Here is a 20,691-nt window from a genome sequence, read left to right on the forward strand (position 1 = left end):
TTAAAAATCATGGAGCTTTTCTGGAGCCTGGACAAACCTGTGGGGCAGTTTCTTGAGCCTTTGCTTTGTTACGTACATCAGCAGCAAAGACACAAAGCTGCCCTGTGCCATTGAGGTGATTCCTCTCCCACAGGCAGCTCTCCTGACAGAGCTGAGCATCACTGCTTATCTCTGGTGAATCTGTCAAAGGCCTCAGTCTCTGGGACAGCCTTGTGAGCCTTCATCTCCCAGGGGACATTTCCCTTGACAAAGCACAGGCCTTCCACTTTGCCATTTATTACTTTAGGATGTCCCTGCTTGGCTCCAGTAATTGCAGTGATCCCGCCACCTGCCTGTTCACCACCACTGGTCACAGCATCAATGAAGCATCCTATATTAATGTGAGACAGTGGCACTGCCTCATCTGTATTCCTCTCTATATTAAGCTATGCAACTGTGACTTCCAGCAAGGAGTCACTCGAGTGCCTCCATGCATTTCTTGGGAGGCACATCCCCATGTGTTAAGACTGAAGAGGAGGGCAAGTCTGGAAAGGAAGGTGTCTGCTTGGGACTGAAGCAATTCCTTGTCTTGCCCCAAGCCCTATGGTCTAAGCTCAGGTGAACTGAGCAAGCAATATCCCTTCTTTGTATAGGGCATAAAGGAACATTTTTACCTAGCAGCAGCACTAGAGAACAAATGGACACAAATGGGACTGAACGAGATTGCAGGCTCAGTTTCACCAGCATCATTCCCACAGCAAAATGCGAGTTCAGCCTGAGCCAAAGGGCACTGAGCCCTATTGAAAACCCTATAGTTTAGGTTTACGATACAGGGCACTGAGCCCTGTGAAAACTCTATTTCCTGGACTGGCTGGTGCTCTGCAGGCAGGTCCTCCTGCACGAAGACAGCCCTCAGCTAAGGGAGTGCTACAGATTACATCTGTGGCTCAAAGGCTGCAGACTGTGTGCACTTCGAAAGGTCACAACCAAAAATAAGATGAGAAATAGCAACTCTGTGTTAAACATTCTGCACACGCTTGCTCTCAATCTTGATCTTAAACGTATCACTCTTAGAGCAATCCCAATGAAGATACAAGGCAGGAAGGAATTTCGTAAGATAATTACCACCATCTTCCAGCAGAGCTTGTAACTGCCTAACTATCAGGACCTGCAAGTTAATTTTCACATAACTCGCCTTATTTTGGGAATTATGTCCCGCTTGCAATGAGCAATCAGTCGATCAGAAGCTTATAATCATTAGCTGTAAAACAAACAGCAAACATCACAGGGTGCAAGTTCCCCCCCCAGCCAGACACAAACAGACCTGAACCTGTGAGTCAGGCACACTTATTCCCTCTTTCCGGAGGGAAAAGAAACACGGGTGAGAGCAGGGTCTGAACATCTCCAGATGCTTTGCAGGGAGCTGGGGTCAGAGCTGCAGAGGCACGAAGCACCACAGCCAAAGGGAAGGCGTTCTGTTCTGGACAGCCCCATTTTGCAGGTGAAGGTGAACAGGCAGAGATGCTCCTTTCTATACTCTACCATGGTATCTCCCTGCTGCTGACATGCTGAGATCACAGCCATCCCAATGTCCCAGGGCACTCTGAGTATCCAGCTGAACCCCCCGACCATAACCTCTACCAAGCACCTCCTGACGAGGAACCCAAGTCCCACAATGTAGCATTTGGACTTGCTTGGGGTTTTGACTGATATTAAACTCTCCCGGCCGAACTTCAGCAAAACAAAATACAAGCAACTGCCAGGCCAACAAAAAACCCAACCAGACCTTAAAAATGCATGTTTCTAAGCCAGTAATTGCTGCTCTGCTCTGATCTACCAGACTCACTGCAAGGAAAGCTCCTTCCAACCACCAGGTCCCTAATTTTACTGCTGGAGCTGTTCTCTGCAGAGTTCAACCATCACCACAGCTCCTGATTCACACACTGTGGACCAACTCAATCTATTCTCATTATTTCATCATGAATATTTGCTTTCTTTAACAGCTTTTGATATTTTCATTACCGTGGCAGCAATCTGTCTCTGTGACATCCTCAGAATGGAAACAGTGGATGAGCTCCAAATCTCTGGACAAAACCAAAAATATTTCCTGGCCCTATTGGTACTTGTAATCGTCCCTGAGCAGCACGGCTTTTTAGCTGGGTTTCTGCAGAGTCAAGGCTGCCAGCTCTGTGGCTCCTTCAGTTCAGATTCAGGAGCCAGGCCCCTGACACCACAACTTCTAGGTTCATGTGCCTTTCCCCACAGAAATGATGCAAGCAGCTTCAAGACACATTGCTAAACCAGCACCCAGTGCAAGAACACTCATTCCATGCACACTGCTGACCTTGCTTTGGGAACCAGAATTACAGAATCATTAAGGTTGGAAAGACCTCTAAGATCACCAAGCCTAACCCCAACATACCCCCACCGTGCCACTGCCCACGTCCCTCAGTGCCACATCCCACGGCTCTGGGACTCCTCCAGGTGACCCCAGCGCTCCCTGGGCAGCTGTGTCAGTGCAGAATCACTTCTGCAGAAGGAATTGTTCCTAGCAGCCAACCCGAACCTCCCCTGGCACAACGTGAGGCCATCCCCTCTCGTCCTATCCCTAGTTACCCAGGGGAAGAGGCCAATCCCTACTTAAAACAGTTACTTTTGGAACGACCAAGTCCTTTCAGTGTCATCAGACCTCTTCAAAAGGAGACCAAAAGAGTCATTCACCAAACCCAAGATGAAGCACAGCTTGAAGAATTGTAGCATTGTAGAAGACAAGACATGACCCACTCAGAGAATAGGACAAAGGGCCATCCTCAGTGTTTTCTGGGTACCAACAAAGTATTTGCTTGGACAGCATAGTGGTTTTAAAACCACAAGTCCCCAGTCCCCAAGAAAACAGCGTTTGCATTCAAGGGGGAGCTGAAATGCATCTAATCTGCTTGATCTCTGAGAGCTGGTCTGCTATCCACCAGTGCCAAACATCCCAGCAGGAAAATCCCAGGGAAAAGGAGCACTGCGCTGCACTTCCAGTGGGTGAGCATCCTTCTTGATTGCTCCTTCAGGAAGAAACACTGATAATGTACAGATAAGGATGCAAGAGGCAGATGAGTCTGCCGGCCCAGCTGCTTGACTCTGAGCTAGGGCTTTACCACGACATTCAGAAAGGTTTCAGCCTCTGAACTGCCTGACTGCAGCACATGATGTTCATCGATGGCCTGAGTTTCTGCAGGGCAAAGGGAATGGCACTGCCTGCTCCCTCTCCCTGCTCTCCTCATGCTCGGGGTGTCACAGACACGTGGCCATGCTCACAGCTGTGCTCCTGCTAGGAATGCACACCCTGTCTGTTTTACTGCTGGGTTTCTTCTTTGTTTTCCGGTGTGCATCAGTGAAAGAACAGGCCCACCAAAACCCACTGCCTGCACAGAATCCTGTCATGTCCTACACTACAAAAGCAACATAGAAACTCAATGCTGTTGGCATGAAGCTCTTCTTAAACTACTGCTTCTCAAGTTAAAATGCTTTCTGCTGCTGGTCACAAAGAAGAATTAAAAAAAAAACACCAAAAACCATTCAGGTTCCCCCCTACCAAAACTCTGCAGCGATCCACAAGTAAAAATAACCTCATGAATGCAATCTTCAAACCGAAGGTCAGTAATGACTCCAGTCCAAATTACTTGTTGTCTGCGAAATTAAAGCTTAAAAGATTAAGATGCATGCAAGCCAACTGTATGACACAACTAGGTTAGAAATAGATTACAAATGTCCCAAACTTTTCAATGAACAGTGTTCTACCTGGTTATTAAAACTCCGTTCGTAGTTTCCTCTATTCAGCTCTTCACTGTAACATTTCCCTGCTAGGTGCATTTTCACACCCTGCACAAAGCTGAAGGCACACCAGCTGATGATTCCTTCATGCCTGCCTCCCTACCCTACCACCCACCATGGATTACCATGAAGCATCACTCAATCTCTGCTTGAAGGGCTGCATTTGGTAGCACTGCATCTCTTGTAGCTTTCTTTTACTTTCTTGTAACCTTTCTTTGACAATGAAAAGCAGATAAAACGCAGCAGATAAGTCGTGTTTGAGACACATGACTTAGTTGTACAGATGATAGGGAATATGCATTAGTATCACAGATAAATGAAGAAACAGCTGCAGAGACATCCATCCCACAGTCAGCATTTGAGGAAAGGAGGACAGTTCTCTAAGTACTTCCATACACTAAAACCTTCTACAGCTCAAAATTTACAGCTATTGTGATTAGGCAGATCTTCCTCCGTGTGCCCATGTAAGACAAAATCAGAACATTACATAAGGATCCAAAAGAAAAGCTTCCAAGTCTCACTGCCACAGTCAAACAGGCTGCCCTCAGCCATCCGCGTGGGTAAACTTTACCTTGTTGGGATAAATTTGGTCAGAGACTTCAAAATTAATCACAGGTTGAGTTTCTCAGCTTCCAGAGGCTCAGATGAAGATATTGTAAAAGAGATTGAATTTATGAGTATGCCTGCTAGTTCAGAAAACCCAGCCTGCCATTTAGTTTGGCCATCCAAAACCAGAGGCAGCTTCAATTGTCACTTTTTGAAAATGAATCCTCATGTGCCAACCTCAGGCGATTTCATCATGTCAGTGAGAACAGAAAAATCCCTCCAGTCCAGAGGTGATCTGCAAAGTCTCATCAACACCAACTGGAAGAGAAAAGCAACTCACCTTCAGGTTCCTGAAGCACACCTTCCTATTCTCAATAGCAAGCAATGACACGAATCCTTCTGATATAATTCAGAACCACGTTACTTTTGAAATTAGTAAGTCGTGAGCCCATTCTTATGGTGTCTCTGACTTGTACTGGATTTGAAACTTTTTCACGTTTTCTGTGCTGCTTAAAAACAAGCAAGGGAGACGAGGAGAGTTGTAATACTCAACACTAACAGCTTTATCTTCACTGCTGCTTGCAGCAATTTTGCTTGCATTTATTAACGCTTTCTTAGAGATTGCAACAGAAAATGGGCTGGCACAAGACAGGCACATGGTTAATCTCCCCAGTCTGTTGACACTATTCAAACCGATCTAATTTCCAGCCCAACTCTGCCCATTCTGTCTGTGCCACAAAGAAAATAGGAGCACAATAGTGCAATAGAGCTGATTTTGGTCTACATCAACTGCTTTTTAGCATGAGAGCAGCTCTTCAGGAGACTTACAACACTCCCACAGCTATTTGGAAGCCCTAAAACGAGGCATAGCAGCAGACGGCATAAACAAGTTGGGTGGTTTTCAGACACCCATCCTGCAAGCAGCTCAGCGTGTGGAAATGAGTTTGGCTGCAATTGCTTGCAGGACTGGGGCTCTAGCTACCAAATTGATAGAGTCCTTAAAATTTCCAAATTAAAAGCATAAATAAAGAAACGAAGTGGAAGCTTCTCTAATTGCTGCTTTGCTTGATGGCTTCTAGCAGCCTGTTCCCATGCTATTCCAGAGCGACTCCTGAGAATGCAGCAGTTCTCCCCGCTCGCCTCTTTTCCCTTTGCGCTGCATCAGCTCCCAGCAGCAGCACCCTCTCCCATGAGTTCTGGCCCTGATCTCACTGGCCTTACCATCGCCCTCCAGAGTGGGAAGCTACCTGAAAGGCAGAGGAGAAAAGCAATGTAGGAGTGTGTTGGATGCAGCACAGCCTGGGGCATGCTGGAGCCTGCAGCTAGGGCAGCGTGGGCGCTGGGCAGGGGGAGGCTTTCCCCTCTAGACCCACCGTGCTGGATGAGGGAGCCTTGCTGTCAGCCTTTAAGGAACTTCAGAGAGACACATCCTGGAAGGAGAGCGCTTTGTTAGTTGTTTCAAGCTTCTTGGGGCATCTGTTCTCTACTCGGAGAGTAAAAGATGTTCACATGGCAAAAATGTAAACTAAAGGAGTAATGGAAGCAGCTCTTGGAGCCAGAGGGAGATGTGCTTGTAGGTCGTTTCCAACCTTTCCGTGTGCCCCAAACAAAGAAGGTGCCACAGGATGCCGTACATCAGGAAAAAAAATAAGCCCGTGCCAGCTCTAATTGGCACCTAAAATGACAAGCTCGTCCTTTTGTCTTTGGTCTCCCTGAACTTTGTTTTCCTATCTTTAAAACACTCCTTCATCTCACAGAGGTTTGGGGAGAATTAATTAATCGTTCACCAATTGCTTAGATACAACAGCAATGACATCGGCAGAAGTTCAAGAGGAAATTAATAATTCTGCCTCTGGAACAGGGTTTGAATAGAGCCTGGTAAATAAGGCAGAAGGGCACACACTGAACAATGAACAGAAAACAAAATAATGAATAGCTGCTCATTAAGTGAGTAAAGTCCATTCTGAGCTCCGAAGGAGGCAGGGACCCTATGGAGAAACCAGCATGTGTTCATGTAATTAAAGACCACAATCATGCATACACGGCGGGGGGGGCAAATGAAGGTTGTGCAAAGAACCTTAAAGCTGCTATTTTATAACTTTCCAGTGTTTGACTTTCAACCTTAATAATGCTCCTTTAACGCATTTTTTTCGGTGCGTGGTGTCATACAGGGAGAGCTGTGGGCATCGTGCTTTCCTCTCCAGTTCCAGCAGTGGGAAGTCTATGCTGATTTGTTCTGGGAAGCGTGCAGTTATTAGCCATTAAAGGCTTGGAAAAATAACCAGAGTTGGTGTTCAAAGAAACGTATTTTCTTGAAGGTGTGGGTTTTTGTGTTTAAAGATAGTTCTCTGGCCCATGGGTGCTACAGCAATCCCAAGCACCCACTCCTCTGCAATTCCTCACGCAAACTGGCATCAGGACCATCTTGAAACTGTCCCCCCAGCCGGTGAGATCCTACACGTAAGACACTAGTGGAACCAGGGAAGACAAAATCAGGACAAATCAGGCCTGATCACAGTTGTCTGCTTAACAAAAAGACTCACAGACTGTGCTTAGGATGACCTAGGGCAGCCAGTCCTCTCCTGTTCTTCCGAAAGCTGTCACGCCTGGAAAGCTGAAGGCATTTATCAGAACATTTTGGCTGTGTTGCATCCTCCAGAAACAAACACCTCCCACTCACAAATGAAGATGACTGACACTCTTTGTCCACCCCCAAACTCCATCAAGCCTTCTCCACTGAAAGCTGTCATTTGTAGCTAGTTTATTAGCAGGCTTCAGGCTTGCAGTCAATGAGAGTGAAAATCAGAAAATTTAGCTTCTCTGTCATCGTGCTAAACAGTTAATCTTCTTCATTTGTTTGACAAAAGCAACCCGAGGAGACAGTCCTACTGATTACAAAAGATCTCTGGAAAACACAGATCTGTGCCCTGGGAAAGCTTTGGTAATTAAAATCTGGCCTGAATCAATTAGCTTTTCATAGTAAGAGTTGCAGGAGAACCACTAACGTATTGAACAAGAGCTTGTAGCTTTCAGCTGCATGTTCCCATGCAAATCAGAGTTAGGTGTCTGAAAAGTCACTCTGGATTCTTCCCCAAACCTCCCCATAATGAAAACGTTCATCTTCACCTGAAAAAGTTAATGGTTAAAACAAATAAAGTTGGATTACGAATGTTCTCAGGAAAACCTAAGTTCTCTGCTTGCTTTCTCACACTGACCAAGTTACAAAGGCCTCTTCTTTCAAACTGTCCTTCCAGAGCAACCCTCTTGTTCTGCACTGATCCTGTTATCCTGCTTCATCTCTTTGCAAACAAGTCTGTATGGTAAGATTTCAAAGAACATTTTGACAAGATCATAAAAATACTGGGCATGTTGACAAGCACTAAGGTGAATGCAGATTCAGATGTTTAATTATGCAGAGTCAATCATGTCAGCAATTCAGACAGCAGCTCCGATCTCACAACTTAATTACTTTAATTTCAGATGAATAGTTTGTGTTGTCGTTTTTAGTTTGACATACTGCAAAACCAGTCAGACATTATCCTAGGAATGGACAGCCCTACTGCTAGTGAAGTAAAATTCGTTGTATCCTTGGGAATGCTCAAAATCTGACTGGAGACAGCCCTAAGCAAAATGGTTCCACCTTGAAGTCAGCTCTGCTTTCATCTGGGGGTGGTGGGAGGCTCTTGGTTGCACACCTCCAGAGGCCCCTTCCCACATTCTGAGAATCCAAGGATATAAATAAAGAAAGAACCTAGAAGCCAAATCCTTCTCATTTAATTCTAAAGTCATGTCAGTTGCCAGCAATGCCCCTTGAACAAAGATGAACAGCATCCTTCCTGATGCTCCAGAAGCGCCATCATTATTTTGGAGGATTCTTTCATGGCTCACCAACTGCCATTCTTACCAGCCAGATGCACACACGCTTCCACACTTTTTTCCATGCACCAGAACATCACAGCACACCCTTCAACAGCTACCAAGAGGACGTGTTCAGTGACCGACTTCTATTCCTTTGACCACCTACATATCTCAGGCAGCTTAAAACATCCGAGCTGATATTTGCTCTTCTGCTTTTCATTTCAAAACATGGAAGAGAAATAGAACAGGGCCCTGTTAAAAAGGACAAAACCAGGGAAGTTTGTGGCAGGGTTGCGACCTGGCAACTGGATTTCACAATAAAGCCAAGGCACGTGATGAAGCAATTACTGTTAGGAATCATTAAATGCTCTTACCTGTCCTGCAAACAGCCCACACACACCAATAATACAGAGAATGTTAAATACAGCAGAGCCTACGATGGTTCCAACGCCTACGTCTCCTTTTGTGATAAAAACACCTGAAAAACAAGTTCAAGGCAAGCTGTGTAAATTGGGAAGCACAGAGTTTTTCCTCTAAAATTGCTCCATTAATGAACCTAAAGGCATACACCAGCTCTGCTGCTTTTACTCATATTTAATAGGGCAACTTGCAGAGAAAGGTGCTAGGGTGATTAAAGGCAACAGAACTTTCTGTGGGGATTCAGAAGGATTATCTAATGAAAACCAAACATCTTAAACATTTCTGGATCACCAGCCTCTTAGTCTAGCCACAGACATTACAAAGGACAATAAGCTCCTTGAGAGCATCTCATAGGACACAAATCTGCAGGAAACTATCTCCTCACCACTCTCTGCTCTTCCATGTATCCTCAGCCCTGCTGGCTCCACTAGGCAAGTGAGCAGATTGAGAGTTCTCAGAATGGATTTTGGGACTCTGTTACAAGCTCGTTTCAGAGCTCTTCTGTCAGATTTGGTTACACTTGGCCAATGAGGTTAATGGTGAAGAAGATGAACTGACAGACACATGGTGGTACTGCACAAAATTCTTTCCTTAGGAAGTCAGCCTAAAAATACACTCCATCCCCTGCTAGCTGTCAGTCTGTTTAAATTCACCATTTGCTTTTCAGTTTCCAGCAGTATTTTTCTGGCTGTTGGAGTTTATTTTTTTTTCTCTCCACTTTTCCCTTTTCTGAGACACACGTTACCCACAAGTGTGCCCCCCCCACCCTGAGAGCCATTCAGTATCTGGTGGATTACACCACAGCAAGCCATTAGGGTTCCTCTAAGCTGTCTGAGGGAATCTGATTTTATTTTTGCCCTGCTGCAGCTGTGCTACCTTTAATACAATACAATCTCAGGTCTGTGGGCTTCCATTCTGTGGCTTCAAGGCCAGGCTGGATGCAGCTCTGAGCAATGGGCTGGTGGGAGATGTTCCTCCCCATAGCAGGAGGGCTGGAACTAGATGATCTTAAAGGTCCTTTCCAACACAAACCACTCTATGATTCTATGATTGTAATTTCCTAGACTTCGAGGCTTTGATCAGTGCTCTCTGCATCACATGCAGCTTGGTGTGAATTAATCTGTGCTCTGTCTCTGACAGACTATACTGAAGTAGAATGATCTTCTAGAGAAAGTAATTAAGCTCAGCATCATTCCTTTATTTCTCTTCAGTGATGAAGAGCCCATCTTACCTTCCATTCATTATTCTAACAATCACATGCCACCAGAGATGTGGACACATAAAACAGCAATACTACACCATATACCTGGCAGCATACATGTAGATCGTTTCACAACAGCCTTCTGATTCAAGTCCCCTCGTAGCTCGAGGCTACAGAAGGAACACCAGCTCTCCTCATGTTTCACAGACCCAAGAACTGCTCAATCTCTGGATCACACTTTCCATACGCAGAGTGCTGCGCTGGTTGCATGACGCTCTCACCACCCTGTTGCTGTGAGTAAGGGTCTCAGATCTTCTCTTTGGCTTTCCAAGAGGGAAGCATCATTAGATAATTAACTAGAGTGAAGGTGATGACAGAAAATGTGCATAGAATGAATGGCCGGGGTTGAAAAGGAACACAGTGCTCATCCAGATCCAACCCCCTGCTGTGTGCAGGTCGCCAACCAGCAGCCCAGGCTGCCCAGAGCAACATCCAGCCTGGCCTTGAATGCCTGCAGGGATGGGGCAGCCACAGCTTCTCCAGACATCTGAGGACAGAAACAACTTTGCCTGGTGATCAACTCAGAGGCTGAAGAGCCATAGAGCTGGTGTGGCAGATAGCACAGAAGGGTGGAAAGGATGGAAGGAGAAGGCCGTGTGCATACGGCTCAGTGCTCTGTACCTTGGCTGTACCATAGCAAGGTAAGGCTAGTGGACACTTATGATGAATTGCCTGCATTTCTGACCTTGCTTAGGCTGGTACAATCAAACCACTGCCAATGCAGCCCTGCTGTGAGATAATTGTACTTTTTTAGTGCCCCTTCATCTAGTGAGGAATCCCCACAGTTAATCCTGTGCACGCCCATGAGGGAAGAGGCATAAATATTATAGATGTTTGGCAATCTCATGTCAACCCTGAAAAACAGCATGGCAAAAGAGGAGGTTTCAAAGAGCAGCATGTTAGTTACCTATGACAGATGTAAACAACTCTGGAGCAGAGCTTCCAGCTGCCATGAAAGTCGCCCCAGCCACATCTTCACTAAGATGCAAGCGCTGCAGAGAAACACATCAGAGTTATTGATTACAGCACTGACAGGTGTATGGAATTCAACTAGAAATGTTACAGTCTGCTCAGAGTGGGAAACTGCCCATGTGCATTTAAAGGTTAAACAAAGGGAAAGAAAGTCATCACGAGCACACACATATATATAAATATATATACACAGTGTGCAATACATGGCTTATCTCACCTAGTCTGCCTGTTACAGGTAGGGCTGGAGCTGAGACTTCATCCATTCCCTGACCTGCCCTGAAAATCATTTCAGCCTTGGACAGTTAATCTGCCTTCACCCTTCTTTCACTTGGATCATCATAACACATACCCCCTACAGCCCTCCTCTAGGAGCACGCAGGGACTGCTCCTATTTAAAACAGAGGTTTCTGGAAGGAAAACAGCCCTCTCCTCTATGAAAACTTTATTGGCATACACTGTTCTCGAAGATTTATTTGGTTAATTGCTTCCTTTATGTTTTCTTCATACCCACTGTTCCATCTGTGCAAGACACCGTTCAGCAAATGTGACAAAGCTGTTAAAACCACATGCCTTGCTGGCACCCTCCGCAGTTTAATCTGAGGAGCTAAAAAAAGCCACCCCCTGCCATACGGCCATAAACTGCTGTGTTGTTACTACACGAAGCTGCCTTGCTCACATGCGTGCGAGTCAGCAGCTGCCATTTAACAAGCATGGGGAAGGCAGCCGACAGCGGTGGGAACGTTTCTCTAGCAGAACTGAAGGTTCACAGCAGCACAACCAACCCTGCAGGCCACAAGTCTTCTCCTCCCCTCTGCCCTTCCTAGCTGTGCAGAGTTACTCCGCAGCCTTCTCGTTATTAAAGGACATTTGCAGAGAGAAAAGATTGTTCCTAAAATGTGCAGGAACTCCCTTCTCCCAGCTCTAGCTTGATTAAAGATCCCACAAAAGATATTTCAAGCCTGTAAAAGAATTCAACTCTACCCACTCAATGTATTCGTATAATAAAGAATTCTATGTATGTTTCAGGGACAAGGGAAAAGGAGAAGATATGCCCTAATCAAAAATGCTTTTTAAGCAGGAGGCCAATGATTGCTTACTGCTGTAAAAGCTTGTGGAACCTGATAAAACACGGCTTTATAGAGAGTGATAATAGATAGCATCAATATAATTATAGAATAAGTTTATAGGAACAGAAGTACATCCCCGAAGGCAAGGTTCTTCTGTAGGATTCTCTGTGGATGTATGGAAACAGCCACCCCCCCAGAAGTCAGTCCACAGACAGATGGCATATTTTGAAGAGATCAGGAATCGAGAAAACCAATTGAGTTGGTTCACCAGCAGGTTCCCTTGAGGACATTTCCTAGATAATTTATTGCAATACATACGATGACTAAGCTAACATAACAGGCTGGAAAATATGGCCCACCGTGTAAGGGTCAGAAACGTACTCTTAGGTATCTGTAGGCCATGTTTGCAATTGACACTGTGACGTTAGTTGTGCATTGTAAATGCACTGCTACATCAAAGAGTAACTGGACAAACATAGGTACAAATAGTTCTAGAAAATTAGGGCATTAGCTTGGTTGTAAATACATCTGAATGAAGAATAATATGAATACCTACCATAACAAATGTTCCGGAACCGATTTTCCTCTGTGCACGCTTATTTGGGAGCATAAATGCACCCAAACTCAACAACCACTTTCCAAACTAATGGAGCTAAGCCAGAAAAAGGACGTTTATTTCAAAATCAGTGTATCTGATCTGTCAGCACATCCCTGCCTCCCTTCCAAGTAACAGCGCTCTCCATTCCTCTCAGCCTCATGCTGGCTGTGCTCAGATTTAGCCTTAAGAGAGCTCACAATGTCCTGCCTCGTGCTGTCATCCTTCAGTCACCTGAATATTTAGGCACCACGATAGTGGAAGCTCCTGGGGACTTTTTCTTGATGAAGAAAACCAGGCAGCACAGTTGGGTGCTGGGCTACAAGCATCAGGTTAGCTTAGATTTAGATTCCATCAGAGCTGTCAACACAGATGATTTCCCCTACCATCTCCCACGCCTTGTCCCAGGGCCCAGCACAGCTGTGGTGGGTGACACTAGCAGGCAGAACAGCAGGCAGACCTCCAGCTGACACAGACTTCAGCCTGGCAGGACTGAACCATGTTATCTACATGCAGCAAAGGTTTCCTTGCCTGAGATCGGAGAGGGCTTACAGTCACTTCGTGCACATGGTCTGTCTTCATCCTGTCTCTTTCTGAGCTGATTCAGGCTAAAACATAGTCCTTACCTTCTACAATTTTAGCAAGCCAGCCTTAGCAAAAGAAGGGCAGAGCCTCCTTCAGTTGCTGGAGATGTTTAGGAGCTTCTTTACAGTCGACCTAATACTCTGCAGTATCCTGAATGTCAGTCAAGACAACTGCTGTCCAAAACCTAACCAGTCAACTGCAGCTCAGGACTGAGTGAGCTCAAAGCTTTCCAGCCTTGGTAGTGCAGCAGGAGGGATGTGCAGCTCCCCAGTTCCACAGGTTGCAAGGGAAGGACACAGCCCACAGGCAGCCAAACTTGGAGGTCAGTGACCCTCTCCTGCCCTGGATTTTTCACAGATGCATCTAAAGCCTCATGCTCATCAACGCAGGGGAGATCATTAAAGAGATTAAGACGGGAGGCAGCCGAGGCTGTAGTGATTATGCTCAGGTCAAGTCTGTGATCTCAATGAACACGTGTGTCTGACAAGGAGTGGAATCAGGGCCTTATACGATGGTGTGATGGCATTCATGGACAAAGAAGGGCAACTGATGTCATTTGCCTGGACTTGTACAGGACTTTGACACTCTCCTGCACCATAACCATATCTCTAAACTGGAGAAAGAGGGATTTGAAAACTGGACATTCAGTGGATAAAGAACTGGTTGGATGGTCACAGCCAAAGGGTTGCAGTCAGTGGCTCTACGAAAAGGTTGAGTCGGTGAGGAGTGGCGTCCCTCAGGGGTCCTTCTTGGGACTGGTGCTCTTCAACATCTTTATCAACAACACCGACAGTGGGATCGAGTGCACCCACAGCAAGTTTGCTGATGACATCAAGCTGAGTGATGCAGTTGACAAAACGTAAGGAAGAGATGCCATCCAAAGTGACCTGGGCAGACTCAAAAAGCGGGCACGTGTTCAACAAGGTTCAACCAGGCCAAGTGCAAGGTACAGGTATGTGTACAGACTGGGAGAAGAACTCATTGAGAGTAGCCTTGTAGAGGAGGACCTGGGGGTTCTGGCAGACAAAAAGCTGGATGTAAGCTAGCAGTGTGTGCTTGCAGCCAACTGTGTCCCGGGCTGCATCAACAGAATGGCAGCAGGGCAAGGAAAGGGATCGTCTCCCTCTGTGCTGCCCTTGCAAGAGCCCAGCTGAAGTTCTGTATCCAGGCCTAAGGATGAGGAGCTGTTGCAGCAGATCTACAGGAGGGACATAAATTTGCTGAAGGGCTGGAGCACCTCTCCTACAAAGACAGTGAGGCTGAAGGAGGTGGGCTTTTCAGCCTGGAGAAGAGATGGCCTCAATGCGGCCTTCCAGGTCTTGAAAATTTATAATCAGGAGGAGGAGAAACTTTCTACATGGTCTAACAGTGACAGAACAAAGGGAAATGGCTTTAAACTAAAAAAGAGGAAATTCATGTTAGACGTTAGGAAGAAATGCTTCAATCAGAGGGCAGTGAGGCCCTGGCACTGCTGCCCAGGGAGCCATGGGTGCCCCATCCCTCGAGGGGCCCAAAGCTAGGTTGGATGGGCCCTAGCAGCCTGAGCTGGTGGGAGGCAGCCAGCTCACAGCAGGGGGTTGGAAGTATACGTTCTTTAAAGTCCCTTCCAATCTAAGCCATTCTATGATTTACGAAGGACTACCTCCAAGTTCACACACCAGGAGAGATGCAGCCCATCTCCTGTGAGTGAGAACTATGAACCTGAGCCAACTCACACAGGCAGTGCTGAGCAACTAAACAAAAAGCATGGGGAACGCTCTAAGACAACAGCAAATACAGCATCATCACATGTTGGGGCTCTCAAGGAGAGCTGCTGCTAAAGCAGTGCACATTTCTAATAATACAAATCTCCAATACTTACTTCACAAATCTTTTCCAATGAAGGGACAAAGAAATCATCGCAGACAATTGCCAAAGCATAAAACATATACATGGCCTGAAAAAGAAAAAAGAGATTGTTGAGTCTGGAGACTGTCAAGCAAAGAAACTGAAGTAACTGCAGTATCCCAACTCATCTTAGTTTGTCTTGGAATATACTTCAAAAGGAAATACTCTTGCAAGAAGACTTTGGGAGGCTCTGTGGGATTTAACAGATAGATCATGACACATTTATCCAAAAGTTCTATCCAGTTCTAGCAAACTGCCAGCACTTTATCATCATTATAACGACTTCTTTTGAAAAACAAATCTCTGGATATTGCTGAGCTGCCCTTCGCTTTCTGCCCTGATGTAGAGTGTAAAGCTTTTTTATGACTGCACTTCAAGAAAGCCTGGATTCTCAAGGAGCACCTTTTGAAATGCTGGTGCTCTGAAGCAGTGGAAAGGATCTTATTTTCTGCACATAATCTGGGACAAACAAGCAAGGTTTTAAACCCAAGCTTTCGTGAAACAAGGGAAGTGGGAGAGGGCAACTGCATCTTCTGAAGACATGCAAGAGATGTCAGAGCTCACCTCTTGCAGCACTGTGAGTATACAGCATATCTATCACATTTAGCACCACTGTGAGGAACCAGAAAACGATCTATCTGCATAAGTTGCCAAAAAGCTGCTATGATACCACCTCAGATCTCATTCTTAGCAGATTATGGTATCAGCAAACATTTATCTATGTCTGTATGGATGTAAAAGCATGAACTTATGAGAGTTCCTTCAATTCTGGGCATATAAACAGGGCAGTGAAGCCCAGGACATTAAGCCTGGAACAAAATGCACTGCAGCAGCTGCACAAAAAATAGCTGTGTCTGGAACAAGGGCTATGAAAGACTGCATGCAGCGAGGCAGGAAAGAGGAACACCTGAGCTCCTTTCTCCATTCCCCTCCTTTCTCCATTCCCCTCCATGAGCTTGCTGCCAGGAGCTGCACCCAGTGCTCACAGCCTTCCATCACAGCTCATGCTTGTGCACGTTTCCACATAGTGTGTCTTCACATTGCACACCACAGCATCACCACTGTTTTCAGTGCATGTGGGTCTTGATTTTTCAGTTGTTTTCAAGACAGGGCTTCTCACCTCTGAAACTACCTCCTGTAAATAAAAGGAGCTGAGAGAAGTGGCCAACATTTGTAGGAAAACAGTGCCTTAATCCTATTGATTTGGATGTTCAGAATGTAAACAGTGGCTGTAGGATGGCCCAGCTCTGCCTCATTTTGGATTGTTCACTCTGTACTCCCACACATAGCTTCAGATGCTATGATGAAATCAGGCTGCTCAGCTGTTGACAGTTGCTAGCTGAGGCATGTATCAGCTCTGCTGGAAATTCCCTGCAAGTCCCTTTTATAAATAAAGACTATTTTCTACAAAGCCCATTAATTCCTGCTGCATTTTCCCTTGCTTCCCACAGAAAAAAAATAAAAATAAAAAAAATCCCAGCAAAGACAACAAGCAGTGTTCACTTCTTCATGGTTTTTGCCCTGCCATGGTTCCCATTTATGATAACTCTGTTCACCTGGGGTTCACAAGGAAGTAAAAGGTGAACAGGTATCTGAGAACCAGAAAAATTACATTCAGACCACAGGCTTGCCCTAACTGATCAGGTTCTTGTGGCATGGATTGAACTGCTGTCTGTCTGCATGATACTTAAACAATGCACCCAGCCCTCAATCACTGAAGCTCTGGTGCTAGGAGTACATCAGAGTATATTCTTCTGAGAGGAAACCTTGGGCATCACAGAAGAATGACCAGAAGCAGCCTAGGAGAGTGAAGTGAGCCAATCTCATTGAAATACAATAGATAGAAGGTACCCAACTTCAGCCTAGATTTTTTAATCCTCTAATCACATTAATCTGCAGTGGGTCGTGCTGTCATTTTCCCTTCCTAAATGCACAGTAATGCCTTTCAAGAACACTAATCTGTACAGCATCATCTTTATAGAGCGCATTCTCTCTATTTGCCATAATCTACAGTCACAGAGCACAGGGCATCATATGGCTGCTGGGGATTCCTGCAATCTGTTACGGTTGTGGTAGCCAAGTTCTCCTGAAGTGAGACAGAAAACAGACCAAAAAAAAGAAAAAAGAAAGAAAGAAAAAAGCACGCACTCAGATCAAGTCCCTTCAGCGTCTGCCTCAACATGGGGTGCACACAGCCTTCGTCTCCTCTGTGCCTTTACCATCTTTTCAGTTCACCCAAACCTACACAGAATGCACCAGGCAGCTTCAGCTTGGACTGACATCAGATGCAAGATGTTCTCCAAAACTCAACTTTCTGACGGTTGTTAAACAAGCACTCCAATGACTGACACGAAAAGTGGGTTTGCACCATCTCAAATGCAAAGACAAGAACAGGAAAAGCATACTGCATACCCATAACCACACACAGATATGAAAGCTACACTGCCTGTCATTCTACTGATTCTTAGAGTGCACCATCACAAGCCAGAAGAGTGGCAATGGAATTTCCTTTTCTCTACTGCTGCTTATACATCAGCACGCTCGGATATAAGAGAAAGGGTAGCAAGTGGACAGAACTCAACAAGGAGTGGAAAAGTGAATGTGAAGAAACTGGACCATGCCTTCCCTCACTTTTATGAAGGTGAACACCAGTGCTGCTGTGCCTGCTGAAAGCCCTGAACCAAAGCCTGCTAGGTCAGGAAGATGACTGCGGGTTACTTCAGCAAATTTTACACCAGGCTGACAGAACAGATCATACTGACTTACAGGCCTGAACGTTTATCTTTAATGATGTAATTGTTGTCACAATCTGGGTTCTGGCTGGGAGCCTTACTTAATTTATCTGACTTAAGTACAGTACAAAGAGTTCAAATCCACGGAATATCTGCTTAGAAAACAACTTGGTTCATGAGCTAAAAGGCTGGCAACTGCCCTTGGCAAGTGAACAGATGAGGACAATAACTGCTACTTCCTTGAAAGTGTCTTTTTTGCTTTGTTTGTTTGTTTTTACACAAACCAAACAAAGTAAGGCTTGGGCCAACAGGAACACGCCAAAAAGATTAAATTTTATATCAAGTCAGACTGGTGAAGAGAGAACACAGACATCACTCTAGGCTATTTTACGTGGTAAGAAGGAAGAGAACCAGCAACAGGGCAGGCCAGTCTGTTCCATATATCCAACGTGGGCAAAAGCAGGCAGTGTGACTTCAAGACTTTGCAGCCAATTCGGTGGTGGAAGCTTCCAAGTTCAGCTGTGGCTGTTACTGCACCAAGCATCACTTAACTGCGTCCAGCTAAACAGAAGACACAAAAGCCTTTAAACAGGCAACCTACTGAAAAGATGCCTTTTCCCCTCAATAGGACAAGGGGAAATGGTTTCAAACTAAAACAGGATCGGATGCAAGGAAGAAGTTTCTTATGCTAACAGAAATCAGGCAGTGGCAGGTTGCACAGAGAGGCAGTGGATGCCCCATCCCTGCAGACAGCCAAGGTCAGGCTGGACGGGGCTCTGAGCTCTGATGGAGCTGAGGGTGGCTCTATGCACTGCAGAGGGGTTGGAATGGATGGCCTCCAAAGGTCCCTTCCAACTCAGGTGGCTCTATGACACTTTCCCTCCCTAGAAGTCTGCTTTAAAATTAAGACAGTACAAGGTCCCCGTATTAGAATTTTGCAACTATCAGATTAAGTACCACCTGACAACTGGTTTTTAAGCAATGCTTCTGACAAACATCAGAAAATTAATTGCAATCTCTGTAGATTACTCATATTATTCACAGTATGTGATCTGCTGCTCAGGACTTCTACGTTTATCACTGCTGTTGTCCAGCACCTCTTTGAATTTCTTGTGCCAGCCTCCATCCTGGCATTAGAACAAGACAGAAACCCAATCTTCATGTGCCTGGGGACACGTAGGCAGCCTGAAAGCAAGCCCAAAGGGGCCACTGAGAGTAAGGAAGTTGTAATGAGACAACTGAGCAGATGCTTGGAGAACCTTCCTCCAAGTCAGAAGAGCTTTTTTCGGGATAGACTGAAGGTGCCTATCAGAAGATTTAGATTGAGACCCTCAGGATGAGTAGGGATGAGTGCACTTCCCTGACTCCTTCCAGCAGTTAAACCATGTCAAGGGAAAGAGGATGAACTGCAGAATCACGCAATGGCTTACACTGGAAGGGAACTCAAACCCAGCCCCAACCCCTGCCATGGGCTGGCTGCCCCCCACCAGCTCCGGCTGCCTGGGGCCCATCCAACCTGGCCTTAGGCACCTCCAGGGATGGGGCACCACAGCTCTGGGCAGCAGTGACAGGGTCTCACTGACCCCTGAAATAGACCCTGCCTGCTTCACGTCTCATCCACTCAGCTCCCACCTGAGCCCCTGGTAACTGCAAGCTCTGCCAGCCACATGCCAAGTCATCTTCCAGCCAAAGGACAGAGCAACGCTAGCCTCATTCTCTAACCCTCTCCAGGCAGCTGGGATCCCACATACCAGCTCAACTTTACAGCCAGCACCAGCAGCCACTGCCCTACCATTGTGATTCCCTCTCTGCTACATGTAATGGGTTCTGAAAAGGGTGAATTTCCAGCCCAGAGCAGCATGAAGTCAAAGGAGAGCTGAATGCATTTTCCTGACGTGGCACAGAACTGGCAGTACCAAGTGCAGGACCCACACCTACAAGGCTCAGATGCACGCCTACTTTTCCATTCACAAGTCCCTTTTCAGCAGTTAAAGATGCCACAACTGAGAGCTACTCATCTCTACAATTTCATTTCGGGAAATCTGCTTTGTATCATGTTACCCTTCATGAAATAACCAGGACAGCTTATAGAGACATGACCTATATAAAGAGCTATTCTGCGTTCCGTATTTTCTAGCAGTTTGTCTGTAAGAAAAAAAAATAGTGCCTACACATAATTCTTATTCACATTTTTCCTATAATCTGGCGATCAAGCTCAATTTAGGATCAATCTAGCTGCAGATCTAGAGATTACTCTGAAATGGATTGCTCAATCTTGCTAAAAGATGTGTGTCTAACAGAAAGTGCTGTAAGCAGACTGTGACTTCTTGCAGCTCATGTTCCCCAGAAACATCAGTTGCTTGGATGAGCTGAGCACTACTTTGGTTTTCCATAACTCCACCAACAGGTCCTGCATTTCCTTGGGAAAGAATGCATAGGGTATGGTCCTCCCAAGAAGCTCATTTAATTAGATAATTTTACATGAAATTAGTTCGTCAATCTGACCCGCCTCACTTCTGAATCAACAACTCATCATAAGTGACGCACACATCACCTCAAACCACAGTGCACCACTGAAAGCACTGCACTAAGCACAGGGCTTTCCTTAATTCTGACTGCATTCTGAATCCTGAAAGCCACCTAGAAGTCCAGCTATGTACAAACACTTCTATATCACACAGAATGAATAAAATAAGCATGCTTGGAGTACTGCAATAACAAGAGTTCCACAACACACAAATCCTCCCTCTCAGCACACATCTCACAGATGGATGAAATGATCTGCCTGCTGGCTTGCAGAGGTAATGGGTGCCTATTGCTGAGTGTCTATATGGGACAACCTCTGCCAAAACAACCTCAAAAAGAAGTAAAATGCTATGAGAACACCTAGAAATCCACAACCCTTTGGGAACAATGTCAAGACTGCCAATGAAGGTCTCAAGAGCTGGGAAGCTCCTGGATCACAGA

General features: G+C 45.7%; 1 protein-coding gene across 2 annotated transcripts in view; it reads right to left on the reverse strand.

Moving 5' to 3' along the window:
• SLC24A3 (solute carrier family 24 member 3) overlaps positions 1 to 20,691 on the reverse strand; it is an 83,629-nt gene that overhangs the window by 26,634 nt on the left and 36,304 nt on the right. For both annotated transcript variants that reach the window (XM_052701361.1, XM_052701370.1), the window contains exons 3-5: positions 14,967 to 15,041; positions 10,794 to 10,878; positions 8,580 to 8,683 (exon numbers count right to left, since the gene is read on the reverse strand). In XM_052701361.1, the coding sequence (XP_052557321.1) occupies positions 8,580 to 8,683; positions 10,794 to 10,878; positions 14,967 to 15,041 (264 nt within the window). The remainder of the gene's footprint in view (positions 1 to 8,579; positions 8,684 to 10,793; positions 10,879 to 14,966; positions 15,042 to 20,691) is intronic.

Source organism: Tympanuchus pallidicinctus, unplaced genomic scaffold (assembly GCF_026119805.1).
Source record: "Tympanuchus pallidicinctus isolate F22 unplaced genomic scaffold, pur_lepc_1.0 scaffold1, whole genome shotgun sequence".
NCBI classification, from domain to species: domain Eukaryota; kingdom Metazoa; phylum Chordata; class Aves; order Galliformes; family Phasianidae; genus Tympanuchus; species Tympanuchus pallidicinctus.